Below are 13,645 nucleotides of genomic sequence, written 5' to 3' on the forward strand. Positions count from 1 at the left end.
GGTCAAGGTGGCGAGATGTTAGCTACCTCGCCTGGTATACGGGAAGTCATGGGTTCGATCCCGACGCCTGCTGTATATTTGGAGTTTGCGTGTTCTGCCCGTGGCCGCGTGGATTTTTCTCCGGGTCCTCCGGTTTTTCCCTCCACATTTAGAATCATGTGTTTAGAGTATTTGGCTGCTATAAATTTCCACAAGATGAGCCACTTCGTTGAGCTATCATTTTTGAAAAAGAGCTGTATAGCTCAGTGGGCCTTACCTGGTAAGGCCCACTGAGCCTGGCGATAAAATGGACGCAGAGAACTCACACACAGGAAAGGGATACACAACATGAGATCAATGATGGACAAGGCAGAATGTTTTCATTGATTTACTATGCATTTACCTTTCAAGTCTAAGTCCAGGTATCTGCCAACCGAGATGAGCAATAAATCAGGACTCAACTCAATGGCAGCTCGGAGGATGTGGCGGATATTGAACATTTCTTGGGACATTGATTCAGCTATAAAGCTCTCATTCAAGAGCGACTTTTGACCGTCAGACAATATGGAGAGAAGCCAGTTACTCAATAGGGCAGGTCCTGTTGACTTCCATCGAGCAGCACATATTTTATTGACCATGAAGTTACGTAGGGCTGAGTCAACCAGAAATCAGGAGAGGTGCCACGTGGTGGCTAATGCCCTCGTATGGAGCATTTGGATAAAGTAGGCAAGTGTGGTAGACACTTGACAAGGCCTGATGGCAAGGGGTTATGAATTGCATTGGTATCTTACAAATGTATATTCAATTTGATTGTTGTTTTATTGCAACAAAATTAGTCAGTTACGAGGCAAATTAACTTAGACCCCATGCTGTAGTTCTTATTAATACGATGTTTAAACACGACTATGGTCATTCTCAATTAACGAGTCGGTTATGCATTCTGAGCATCAGAATTTCTATCCTCTATGCACGTCATGCTTGGTGGCCAGTGGTCAAAGTGCTTATTTTACATTGTCAAGGTTGCTCGTGCAAACCTTGTTCTGAGGACAACTCTTCCCACAACGTCTTTGGGGGTCAAGAACATTTTTTTCTTTGTGGTGTACAGGATGACTGCTGGGGGTGCGATATTCCCTTTTTGGGGATGCGAGACATGGACGGATTTTTACGGAAGGTAAATCATCGAAGCACGAATTAAGCTCAAGCACGCAAGTACAACTACGTGTCATCAAACCTACGTATTTATTATTAACATTACACATTCTTCACGACTGAGAACTCAAGGGCTGCAAGGCTGCAGTAAACGTTAAGAACCACTGCTCTACACTGACCCCTGCCACAGGAACGTAACGCCTCGACAAACGACTCGAAGAGATGAGAGCCCCCCTCGTTGCTGATTTGAAATAAATGTTACTTTTACACCGAGGATTTGGCGCCCCAGGGGCGAGACGTTATCTCCCTCGTGGGTACGACCCCAACACGAACGGTGCCCCGCTCTCCCCCGTGGTCACGTGGATTTCTCTCCGGGTGCCTCCGGGTTTTGCCCTCCGCATTTAGAAACGTGCATTTGGTTGATTTGGCTGCTATAAATTGCCACACGTGATGATGGAATACGCCACTCCGATGAGCTACCACGTGTGGCCAGGTCACCTCTGAAAGAGAGCTATATAGCTCAGTGGGCTTTACCTGGTAAATAAAAACACACTTTAGTTCATTCCATCAAATGTAGATTTGTAGAGCACCTTCACACAAGCCGCTTGACGTAACTTACAGGACGGTGACAGAATAACAGCATGATTTAGATAGCAGGGGTGTAAAATGATTGAGGAAGGAGTGACAGGGATCGAGGGGTACTTTGGGATCACGAAAGGGTAGGGGAGGGACAGGATGGAGTGGAGGGCGGGGGGAGGGAAGACGAAGCCAATGGTTAACAGAAAAGAGGTATTATCTTCTTTGGTTCTTTCGGTATTATGTTGAACTTCTTTCGCACCGTACGTAGCCAAGCGTGTTAATCAGAGCAGAGGAATGGAAGGAGGTTAAGGGGGAGGAGGAATGGAAGACAGAAGGCCGCGAAGGCCCAGAGGTCAAGGGCACCCACCATGCGGTTGATGCGGACGAAGTCCTCTGGCGTTTTGGCCCAGGGTGGAAGCAGCACATCGCTCACCGGGGTGCCGTCCGACAGCACGCCCAGCGTGTAGCCATTGCTGTTCACAAACATCTCGGGCAGGTAGTAGAACTCGGGGATCAGCTCCTGGGACACCAAACACAAAGATCCCCCCATGCAGCCTTTAACAGACTGGCGAGCACCTGGGACACCGCCCACACACGCACGCAGCAGCAGGGAACTTGGACCACGGTCTTTACGTTCACCTATTTTCACACGCGTCAAATCATTATCCATGTTCGATCCACTGCTGCATGAAGTCCTCCCCAGGCTGTAGCCATCTCTGATGGTCCTGCGATGTAACAATCCACCGACAGTGAGGGAAAAAAGTATTTGATCCCCTGCTGATTTTGTGCGTTTGCCCACTGACAAAGAAATGATCAGTCTATAATTTTAATGGTAGGTTTATTTGAACAGTGAGAGACAGATAACAACAACAAAATCCAGAAAAACGCATGGACGGGGCCATGTACCGTCAAATTTTGGGTGAGAACCTCCTTCCCTCAGCCAGGGCATTGTAAATGGGTATTCCAGCATGACAATGACCCAAAACACACGGCCAAGGCAACAAAGGAGTGGCTCAAGAAGAAGCACATTAAGGTCCTGGAGTGGCCTAGCCAGTCTCCAGACCTTAATCCCATAGACAATCTGTAGAGGGAGCTGAAGGTTCGAGTTGCCAAACGTCAGCCTCGAAACCTTAATGACTTGGAGAAGATCTGCAAAGCGGAGTGGGACAAAATCCCTCCTGAGATGTGTGCAAACCTGGTGGCCAACTACAAGAAACGTCTGACCTCTGTGATTGCCAACAAGGGTTTTGCCACCAAGTACTAAATCATGTTTTGCAGAGGGGTCAAATACTTATTTCCCTCATTAAAATGCAAATAAATGTATAAAAAAATTTGACATGCGTTTTTCTGGATTTTTGTTGTTGTTATTCTGTCTCTCACTGTTCAAATAAACCTACCATTAAAATTATAGACTGATCATTTCTTTGTCAGTGGGCAAACGTACAAAATCAGCAGGGGATCAAATACTTCTTTTCCCCTCACTGTATCACCTGTACACGAGTTGATTTCATCACTCCGTTTTCGTGATGGGTGGCCTCGTGACAGGCGGGTTTCCTCCTTTGGCTGTCGCTCCATCATTATTTTCTGCTGCCAGCCATATAGTGACATGTCCTGCCCAGTTTATATACTTGTATCAGCAATGGAAAGTATACTCTTTGGTTCTATTGGGTAAAGTCACGTAGGTAAAAAATAAAATAACAAAAATCACGACGTTTCGGCCACAACACAAGCGGCCTTCATCAGGTGAAGGGACGAGACTGTCTGGAGGACAGCGCTGGAGTGAAAAAAGCCACGCTCAGATCACGACCTTTAAGCTGTGTGAGAAGAAACAAAGCACCTTGACAAAGGAATTAGCATATAATTTGGCATTGAAATGGATAAGTTAAAGTATACACACATCCGCACTTTAACTTAGCTATTTCAATGCTAAATTCAATGCTAATTCCTTTGTCAAGGGGTGCCTTTGCGGATGTGTATGCTTTAACTTTAACACAGCCATTTCTGTGACCAGTCACAAGCTAATCACTCAGCCATTTCATATAGCTTGGTGAGACCTTCATCCAGAAGTGGATTGAGAGAGGACTATAATTTATTAACAATTTTCAGTAACTTCTTCCAAGAAATATTCTATGGGTCTTTCGGTAAAGCCACGTAGATAGAAAAATAATTAAAAAAATATCACGACGTTTCGATCGCAACGCAAGCAATCGTCTTCTTATAAGAACACCGTGAAGACGATGATTTTATTTAGCCTCACGATTCGATTAAGCCTCACCCACGCTATACAGTTTGGTAAAGATGTTCTTTACTACCCTCTAGTGGGGAATCTACACTCAGCAAATATTGTTGCTGCTGCTGCACCACTGCTAGAGGATACGTTTGAAAAATGCTCTCTGCACCATACATTTCACAACAATGTAACGAGGAAAGCCAACCTATTTGTAAATAACATTGTGCCTTTAAAAAGTAGTTGTATGTATGTTGAACTTCTTTTGCGTCGTACGTAGCCAACCATGCTGATCGGAGGTGTAGTGGAAGGACAGCAAACTAAACACAAAAATCAGTTATAAAAAATGAGTTTTCATAATAGATTAAAAAAAATAATAGGTGACGTTCCGGGCAACCGCCCTTCCTCACAGCACAACGCCTCTCTATGTGTAATTGTGGACAACTATACACATTGAAGAACACAATAACCTACTTGTAAAAAAAGCGTCATGAGATCTTTAACACGCGTAAACAAATAACCGAACACTTATTTAAAAATATTTCTACACAGAGTGTATTGTTTGGCCAAAAAAACCTGTAAAATATATTTGAATTATGTTTCACGATCATACTGGTGTGTAAGATCAAATTCATTTTACACCCGTGACTTCGAAACCTCAGTGTATTCAATATCACAACGCAGCGTTTTTACATTGAGGCAGTTCCAAACCAAAACCTTTGTTGAAAAATTCAGCGTTGTACGACAACAACCTTCAATTTGGTCTTCATGTGTGCGTGTTGAACTTCTTTCGCAGCGTACGTTGCCCAACAGTGCTAATCGGAGTTGCAATAGGTTTAATCGTGAGCTGTTATTACGTAAAGGCCTCCCATCAGTGACGTAGCGTGGTTGGCATGGGCCCTGGTGCAAGGAATGAAATGAGAGACACCTGCGAAATGCATCCCCCATCTAAGGCCTGGCACCTAGGCCCTTGAAGGGCCATGGACCCCTGTGCAGTTGCACCGCCTCCATTGCCAGTTCCGTCACGCATCTCACCAGGCCCATTGCCTTGCTCTGAACGACGAAATTATTTCGCTCGTGCAGTCGGCTCGTACCTTGACGTCGGAGGTGTCTCTCTGGCAGTTCTGCCAGGCACGGATGATGGAGGAGAACGTGCGGTCGGAGTGGTCGAACTTTCCTCCTTGCATGTTGAGAAAGAAGGTGGTGAAGGGCTCCTGGAGAACAGGTCACAGCGTTGGCTGAGCACTGTGCCATGAGCACTGGCACCAGGTCAGCAGCACCCCCCACAGCTGATGCAGTTTGCTCACTTCGTTATCGTTGTTGTTGATGCTACTGCTATTAACACGAGCCAAAGATTGGTACAATTGTATCACTTTTTTTGCGTGTGTCATTTTTGGTAATCCAGGTCACTCTTGGAGTCTGACTATAGGTGGGAAGCTGACACCTTGCCGATATTAACTATGTTAACCTATTTGTATTTTTTTTATTTTTAAATTATATCTTAAAGCTATTTTATATTCGATATTTATTAAATTTTATATACTTCAGCCCCTTGGTGTTAGTTAGACTTTTAACCCTTATTATTATAGTAAGACTTGTTTAAAGCTTATTTAAGATTTTAGATTCCTATATGTTGAATGTATGCACCATCCTGCCAAAGTAAATTCCGTGTCGGTGTGAACTTTCATGGCGAATAAAACCCTTTCTGATTCTGATTCTGAAATGAGACTCATATCCTGTTGGACTGGACTGGTTCAAGTACAATCAGTTAAAGCATTCGTGACTGCAGGAATTCATATTCTTTGGGTCTTTCCGGTAAAGTCACGTAGATAGGTTCAAAGAAAATAACAAAAAACGACGACGTTTCGATCGCAACACAAGCATTCGTTATCAGGAAGATGGGCAGCGGAAGCAGATACTACAGAGCTACCTCCAGAGATGCATTAAAATGACCCCTGATTCTCAGAGTAGCAGGCAGCACATTGACACCTCCTCTGCCACCAAGAGTACTGTTCATCAAACCCACGTTTTTTAAATGATCAGAGATGGATTTTGTCCACATTAAGTGCGCAACTAAAATTTACGCGATGCTTTTTTTGTGCAGTCATTTGGTGAGCATGCTGAGACCATCAACTCACTAAACTTGAGAAGGCGGTTTAATCACTGGCAGCTGTATGTGCATGTTGAACACCGCATGTAGCCAACCGTGCTAATCGGAGGTGTGGCTTGATTAAAAAACCAGTAAAGTCAGAGATGCTACCTCTGCACTCTTACTTAACAACATACTGCACTGCGTAGTCAGGGTTAGTTCAGCACTGGTGGGGGAGGGGGCAGCTAATACAAAAAGGGGAAGAGGGATACGAGACAAACACAGTGGAAGACATGGGGAGAGAATGACACACAGACGGGCAGAGAGGAGCCACAGAGAGAAACGAGACACCAAGGCAAAGATAAGCGAGAGACAGACATACGTGGTCAGAAACTGAGAGAGATACGGAGATAAACGTGCAGGGAGACGCAGACACAGGCAGCTGGGGAGAGACAGACACAGAGGATTCCCCGATGCCTGCACACGCGTCACCGCTGCGTACGGCGTACAGGCTGGCCGGCGACAAATGCTCAAGGCGGGCGTGAGAGAGCGGCCGGGAGGTGCACGCGGAGGGAACGTACGATCCTCAGCAGCCAGGTGAGCGTGAAGCCGGCCGTGGAGTAGTGCGAGCCGTAGTGGAAGGGCGGCACCTGCTCGTCATCCCAGCTCTCGTAGCGCTCCACGAAAAAAGCGGCACGCTTTGGGTTCAGGGCTCCCACCGGCTGCAGCCGAAGAGAGAGAAAATGAGAGAGAGCAGCAACGGGCGGATTGGAGCACCGTGAGGTCACAAGGGGGACAAGCTGGCCCTCAAAAGGTAGAATAAAATACGTAAATAACCGCCCACAAGCATGGCTTCACCTCACTGAAGACACCACGTGTTCAGCGTTTGCCACGATCACTCAGAAAATTATGCCACCTGTAGTCATATCAAGTCAAAGAAAAGGGGTGTCTCCCAGCTCGAACAAACACGTCGACCCTAGAAGAGCATGTCTTATTTTACATACCCATGGTGGAAGCACGTTTCGATACAAAAAAAAAAACCTCTCGACTTCCCACAAGAGTGGCGCTAATGTTAATGAACTCAGAAGAACGGTGGGCTGAGTTGACTTGTGGCCGAGATTTGTATTTGCAACCTCCCCCACTGCGAGCCAACGGAGCCACAGCCGGCCGTGAATCCTCTGGGCACGCATTGTGGGGGCAGCCGAAGGCTGCACGCTGCCAGCATGGATGGAGTCAGGACCTGTACTCAGTACGTTGAGCACAGCAGGACCTGCCTCTGTGATGTGAAAGTGCAAAGCATTACATTATAAAAAATAGGTTTTACCCTTCCTGCCAATAAAACACCAAATAGATACTTTTAGCAAGGAATCAAGTCTACATTATCCACGCGGACTTCTGGTGAACATGCAAACAAACATGCTCTGATAATATACGCATTGTCTGTGACACTGATTGGCCAACACCAGAAAAAGCCTCCTTTATGGGCAATTTTTTTGATACTTTGATACTAGCAAAAAAAATGTCCCATGAAACATTTCATTATAGTAGTCTGCACATTAATTGATTTTCTTTCCTCTTTTGAGGCTGTTACTTATTCTGAGGTCCAATGTCAAACACTCACAACCTGTGCTAAACCTTGGAGGCTGCAAATGAGACTGCCACTCTCTGAGAAGGCACATTTCTCTGCCACATCAATACAAATGTCTCGTGAAGAAATGAGTAGCCTGGGTCACTGATGTCTTGACTACATGACCATCGCTGCAAACTACGATGGTTACATGGTCAATATTCAAGCGCTCACTTTCCTGAATAAAATGTCACCCGGGTTTATAGAACACGGCGCCTGGAAGCAGCGCTGATTCTTTGCGCTTCACTTCGCGATATATGTGCCGTAACTCACACTCAATTATTAATCTGCCTCACATTTCTTGTACACGGTGACAAAATCTATTCTTAGTGCTGTGAGGTACTCCTATGTTCTACATACAAGTGAATAGCAAATCTAAAAGGCCCTGCGTGGATAACACGCGTATACACACAAGACTTAACTCTTCAACTAGGCTCAACATTCCACGGTGGAACATGGGGAAAACTGGCACATGCCCCATTCATCATCTTGTTATCTGCTCTAAACGTACAGACGGAGTAGACATGTGCGGAGTTGAGGGGTCTGCTGCCTTATCATAAGAGGACTATGAAGCAAACACTTTTGAGATTACGGATTGAAGCCGCGGATTAACAGCCCATGTTTACAAATTATGTCCTTTATTGTCTGGAAAAACATTCCCGAGCCTTAAGGTTATTTTCAAGAGGGTCCCCTCATGGATATGTTTCTGTCAGTGAGTGCAGCAATAAATTGGAGCAGCAAACACTACGATGTTAAAGTTGTGGTGTACAGTAGTTCATTTGGCCATATCTGACTTATCAGCATTTGATTTGATAAATAAATTAATCACACCAACTGCTTAGAATATCAGTTTGTGCCAGGGGAAACATTTTTTAACTGTCTGACAAGCAGCCAAATGATATCTGCTTCCAGAGTAGCCTTCTGAGCACTGTAGTAATAGTAATATTTTGACTGCTTGTTTTGTGGTTATTGCAAACATGATCCCTTGTATAATAAAGGTGCCAGTTTTGGTGCCAGATAAAATGGGTAAAAACCTATTACTATATCTTGCTACTGGCAAAGGAGGTCTCATAATGCAACTGTAGTAATACTCTGATGACTGAAGGTCTGACTTAATAAACTCCTGAAAAAAACTTTTTTTTTTTCAAACAACGGTTTTATTCACAACAGGCGCGGCTGAGACGCGTGGCGCCTGAGACACGTGGCACCTGCCTCTTGGGCGAGGCGATTTGAGAGTTTAGGGACCGCGGCGTTTTTGACCTACACACAAATATATATATAAATAATAAGGCGTCCATACAAAATGTTCATTGCTTTAAAGCAGCGAATTAATGGATTCATCGATGCCGATTTCGATACAGGCATGCATTGTCACCGGATCTGAGTACGTGTGCAAAATTTGGAATTGATTGGACAACAGGAAGTAAACTAACTTTTGATTACAAGATTTGACCACGACACAGGAATCAAGTTAAGTAAAACCGTTGAATGAACATAGATGTTTGGACATTTGACTGTGATTATAATCAATGAAAAATCAACATCTAAAAACGGTGCTTCCAAACTTAACCACTTTTCATTCCAATGACGTAAGTGTAAGTGATGAGTTTTTTTTCAGATTCAGCCTTCGGAAAATAAAATATCCGACCTGAAGACGTGCCGAGGCTCCCACAAGGCCATGCGGGAGGGCGTGTGGTAAAGTTTGGCGCCAGCTGTTATACTAATGCAGTTGTATCACTACAGCTATGTGCGGTGAATACAATGTCTTTAAAAACAACGGCGCTTTGCCTCTCTAAATGAAATAAACGCTAACTGCTTGCGCGTTCCGAGATTCATCGATGAATGGGACACCCACTCTGCAACGTGCAGACATCTCCGAATGGGAAAGGGTTAAATATAGGGATGGGTATAAGTTACGAGGACTAAATGGCTCTGATTGGGCAAGGGCCAAGTAAAACCTGTAGAGAGGCCGAACTGCCCCATCTCAGCCGACGGAGGTGCTGGACTCAAGGCTCTTTGAGGACTGAATGTACCACGAGGTGGAATGTACCTTAGAGAGGTCACGGAAGTTGCTGGGCAGTGTGAGGTCCAGCTCCTCGGACTCGTAGTTGGTTATGACCCAGGGGAAGACTGGGTATTGGTTGAGGTCATTGTACGTACGGCCTGTGAAGAGAAAAAAACATACAGTTAGTGGCTTATGGGATGTGTAAAAGTAATTTTATATTATTATGTGGCACCACAGATATGAGACGGACGTGTATTGCTGATGAAAAGGTTTAGTAGGATGAAGGCTCACCGGCAATGGTGTTGAGAAATATGAGGTACTCAAAGTTTGAGATTTCTCTCCTTTGCCAACGCTGAGTCATGTTGGACGACTTGAAGAGCTGCCTGGGGCTAGCAAGCGAGATCCTCCTGCCAGTGAGACATGACAGAGTAAAAACAATCATCAGCGTCACCAGGACACCACCTGCACAAGGCAATAAAACACAATTACAGAACAATTTCCTTCCAAAATGATTAACATGAAAATGATCTCCCTGCTCAAAAATGGTGCTCAACTCCAATGGCAGCCCTGAGCCAATGATGAAAATGTTACGTTCCTATGGCAACGGTGCACCTATCCATTCAGCAACTTTTTATTAAAAAACTGGCAATATATGGACAAATTGACAGTGTAGCATAACACACCAGTCCTCATAAAACAGTCTAAAATCTAAATTTGAATCAGCAAATCTGTTGATCGGTCTTTCATTGACCCTGTTGCCCATTATGACACGATTCCAAGGTTTATTCAGTCTACAGAGACTTGATAAAAAGGTCAATATTGACCGTTGATTTGTGTCTGTTGAATCAAGGAACCGTCCGACAAAGTCTTGGGCACGAGGAGTGAAATCTGCCTTTGAAACGCGGAGCAGCCAGCCGTCATCAGGCTGGGTGCTGCTCTACGGCAACAGACCGTGAAGCTTCGTGTTCAGCAGCTCATAAACATTCGTCTTGCGACTGCCTCGAAGTCGCAGGAACTGATTATGACGCACCATCCTGCAAGATGTTCTAACTGGGGTTGTGAATCGCGGGAAAATAAGTAATTATGGTGAAAAATTCGCTTTTTTGATACCGCGCGCCGGTCTACCGCCAATACTTTCGCATGACAAGGCAATATATTTGTGGTACAGTGGTTATCGTACTGCATTTGGCTAAAAAGATACGTGCAAAACGCTCAATTGGGATTACACATTGCAATGTCGACCCCTAAAGTGAAAGCTTGGCAGGAATCTCCTAAAAAAAAGAAAGAGTCATAAGACTGAGTGAGGCTTTCCAAGGTAATCAAGCATCCTAATAATCACAATCGAGATAACTGCGCACACACTCTCATTTGTACCTCTTGCGAGCTTCCCCTGACCACCACGATTGTGCTCTGACGTGTCGGTCACTATTTTTTTTTTTTATTTTAACCAGGAAAGCCCCACGAAGCTGAGTACCTCTATTTCAAAAGTCACCTGGCCACAAATTATAGCCCAACGAAGTGGTGAATCGCGTGAAAAATGCATCGCAGACTTATTTACTCGAGACGCATGTTGCTAAATGTGGCGGGGAAAACCGGAGGAGACGGCGAAACATCCACGCAGGCAACAGGGAGAACACGCAAACACCAAATATACAGGCGTCAGAGTCAGGATCGAACCCACAAACTCCTGGAAACCAAAATATATATTTTAGAAAAAAATATTTGGTCAACCCAGCCTAAAATTAATTATGGTGTGCAGACATCATTACGGGTGTCTGAGCATGATGCTGGTCAACACCACCTCCTTTTTGTATCTTCCCAGCCTTAACAGGCAACTCGCTCATAGCAAATGTCTAATACGTTTGCGCGTGTGACACATTGGTGCCTCAATGGATGTCTGCATGTGGCCACAAAGTTCACCTAGCCTGACACGAGGATCATGGTCGTGTCATCGTCCCTGACTCAGTGGCTGCTGTCGTTATAACATGCGTGCGCATTTTCGTTGGTGCGTGTGATCCTGTGAGTGTGAGTATATTTGATTGATCATGTAGCGTATATCTCTGGGGCTTACCTGGCTTGAGGAAGGCCATAGCTGGTACCCACTCCAACACGTGGCAGGCTGTACACCACCTTTTTGACCGTTGCGTGGTCTGGGAAGTTGAACATCACCGAGGCTGGAAATGAAACGATGCAATAAGTTAATACAATTTAAATTTGTAATTCAATATAAAGCATTAATAAAGCAAACTTTTAAAAAGAATCTATAAAAATCTAAATTGTCATTTGCAATACACAACTTAAAAAAAATTGTGCAATGCAATGCACAATTTAGATTTTTATTGATAAAAAAATATTTAGTAGTTGTTTTACAGTTGCAAATACACTCCATAGAATCTCAATTTGACCTCAGCTAGCAAATGCATAATGTGAACAGCAGCTCAGTTTGTTCAATATTTAAAGATCCTCATAATGAGCACTCTTCAAACAACAATGGATGTGCGTGTGTACATTTGTGTTTGCGTGTCTGTGCGTGTGCACTTCAACGTGTATGCACACATACTTGTGTGTATACGTGCGTGATGGTGTGCACACTTGTAAAAAAATACACATATATGTGTATGTGCTCTCAAAGTACATCGAGCCTGACACAAGCGCTATGGTGACGTGAAACCACCACTTAGTGGCGAATGGCGGCTATTGTTGCTGTTGTTGTTGCATGGAAATGTGCCGTTCTGACCTTTATAGGTGCCCACTCTCGGCACTTGCCCCAACAGCCTGCGTAGCCTTTATGAAGGATCCTAGTTCTTTATGGAGGCTCATAGTGCATGCATGTGTGTTAATGTGTGAAGGTGTGTGTTTAGACTCAAGTGTGTACCTGTTACAATGTGTAAACATCACCACTAGGGAGACAAAGGCGGCCGGGCATGGTGCTGGCCAACCACCCCCTTGCGTGCCGTCAAACCCTTCATCGGTGCTGCTCGCTCGCAGCACTTGCCCCAACAGTCTGTTAAGGCTATTCGGGGGGGGGGGGGGGGGTCTCTGTCTTTGTTGAGTATCTACTTACTCCTGTTTGCCATGAAGATCTCGAGCGCCGAGTTCTGCAAGAGGCAGCGTCGTGAGAAGACCGCCCGGATCTCACTGAACATCCACTTTCCGTGCAGCCCTTCTGTGTAGGCCAGTACCTGTGGACAGATGCATAAATACCTTGAACGCAGGAGACCTCCACTGTTCACTGTGCACCTACTTAGCATACGCACTGCAGTGCAGTCGTAACATATTTTTGTCAATATCATGAACCAGGTGAGAGCCGGATGAGACCACGAAGTTTCTCTCGCAAGTACACAGACGATTCAAGGACATCAAAGAGCCTTTCTCCCTCAGGAGGGTTAATAAAATATAAGGAAATAACCTCCCCTCGTTAAACAGAAGTTCGGGCCTTAGTTCACCCACCGCCGTGTTCAAAGGAGTGCCGAGGGGCTCTAGCCCGGGCCCTGGCTGTGGCCACTCAAGCGAGAGTAACGCAATGAAACAGGCGTCAAGCTGCTCCGGTGCCCAATGCTAAGACCTCCACAGTCGAGAAAGCAGCTTTGCCCATTCATCTGTCTCATCATTAGTGGCCCAGAGAGCCGGTGCAGAATGGCGTACGCTTGCCAGAGTCACCGAGGTGGCAGCTTCTTCTAACGGCTTTAATTTTAATAATAGGGTTGTTCCCCTTTTTTCTGGCGACAAAACTGAAACCTTTTTTTTACGAGGATTCATGTTTGCATTAACCATAATACCTGCAGTCAAAATGCAAACAAAAAACACACTATGATAATATATGCATTGTCCTTGAAACTGATTGGTCCACACCAAGGGACGGCTTTCTTTTGAGCCTCGACCCAATTGGTGCTCGACCAGGTGACGCCAGAAGGCGCTTACACAGCTCAAAGACAATGCACTATCAAAGTAATGAGGGCTCGGGGTGAGCATCTACATCATTAGACCTCC

The 13,645-nt window shown here is 45.1% G+C and overlaps 1 protein-coding gene across 1 annotated transcript in view; it reads right to left on the reverse strand.

Moving 5' to 3' along the window:
- The window catches only part of LOC116943508 (neurobeachin-like), a 529,072-nt gene that overhangs the window by 19,843 nt on the left and 495,584 nt on the right, over positions 1–13,645 (reverse strand). The window contains exons 42-48 of the mRNA XM_076067757.1: positions 12,720–12,837; positions 11,727–11,829; positions 9,947–10,062; positions 9,701–9,813; positions 6,605–6,745; positions 5,029–5,148; positions 2,075–2,227 (exon numbers count right to left, since the gene is read on the reverse strand). Coding sequence (XP_075923872.1) covers positions 2,075–2,227; positions 5,029–5,148; positions 6,605–6,745; positions 9,701–9,813; positions 9,947–10,062; positions 11,727–11,829; positions 12,720–12,837 — 864 coding nt within the window. The remainder of the gene's footprint in view (positions 1–2,074; positions 2,228–5,028; positions 5,149–6,604; positions 6,746–9,700; positions 9,814–9,946; positions 10,063–11,726; positions 11,830–12,719; positions 12,838–13,645) is intronic.

This window comes from Petromyzon marinus, chromosome 18, assembly GCF_048934315.1.
Source record: "Petromyzon marinus isolate PM22_M1 ecotype Great Lakes invasive population chromosome 18, UKy_Petmar_22M1.pri1.0, whole genome shotgun sequence".
Taxonomy (NCBI): domain Eukaryota; kingdom Metazoa; phylum Chordata; class Hyperoartia; order Petromyzontiformes; family Petromyzontidae; genus Petromyzon; species Petromyzon marinus.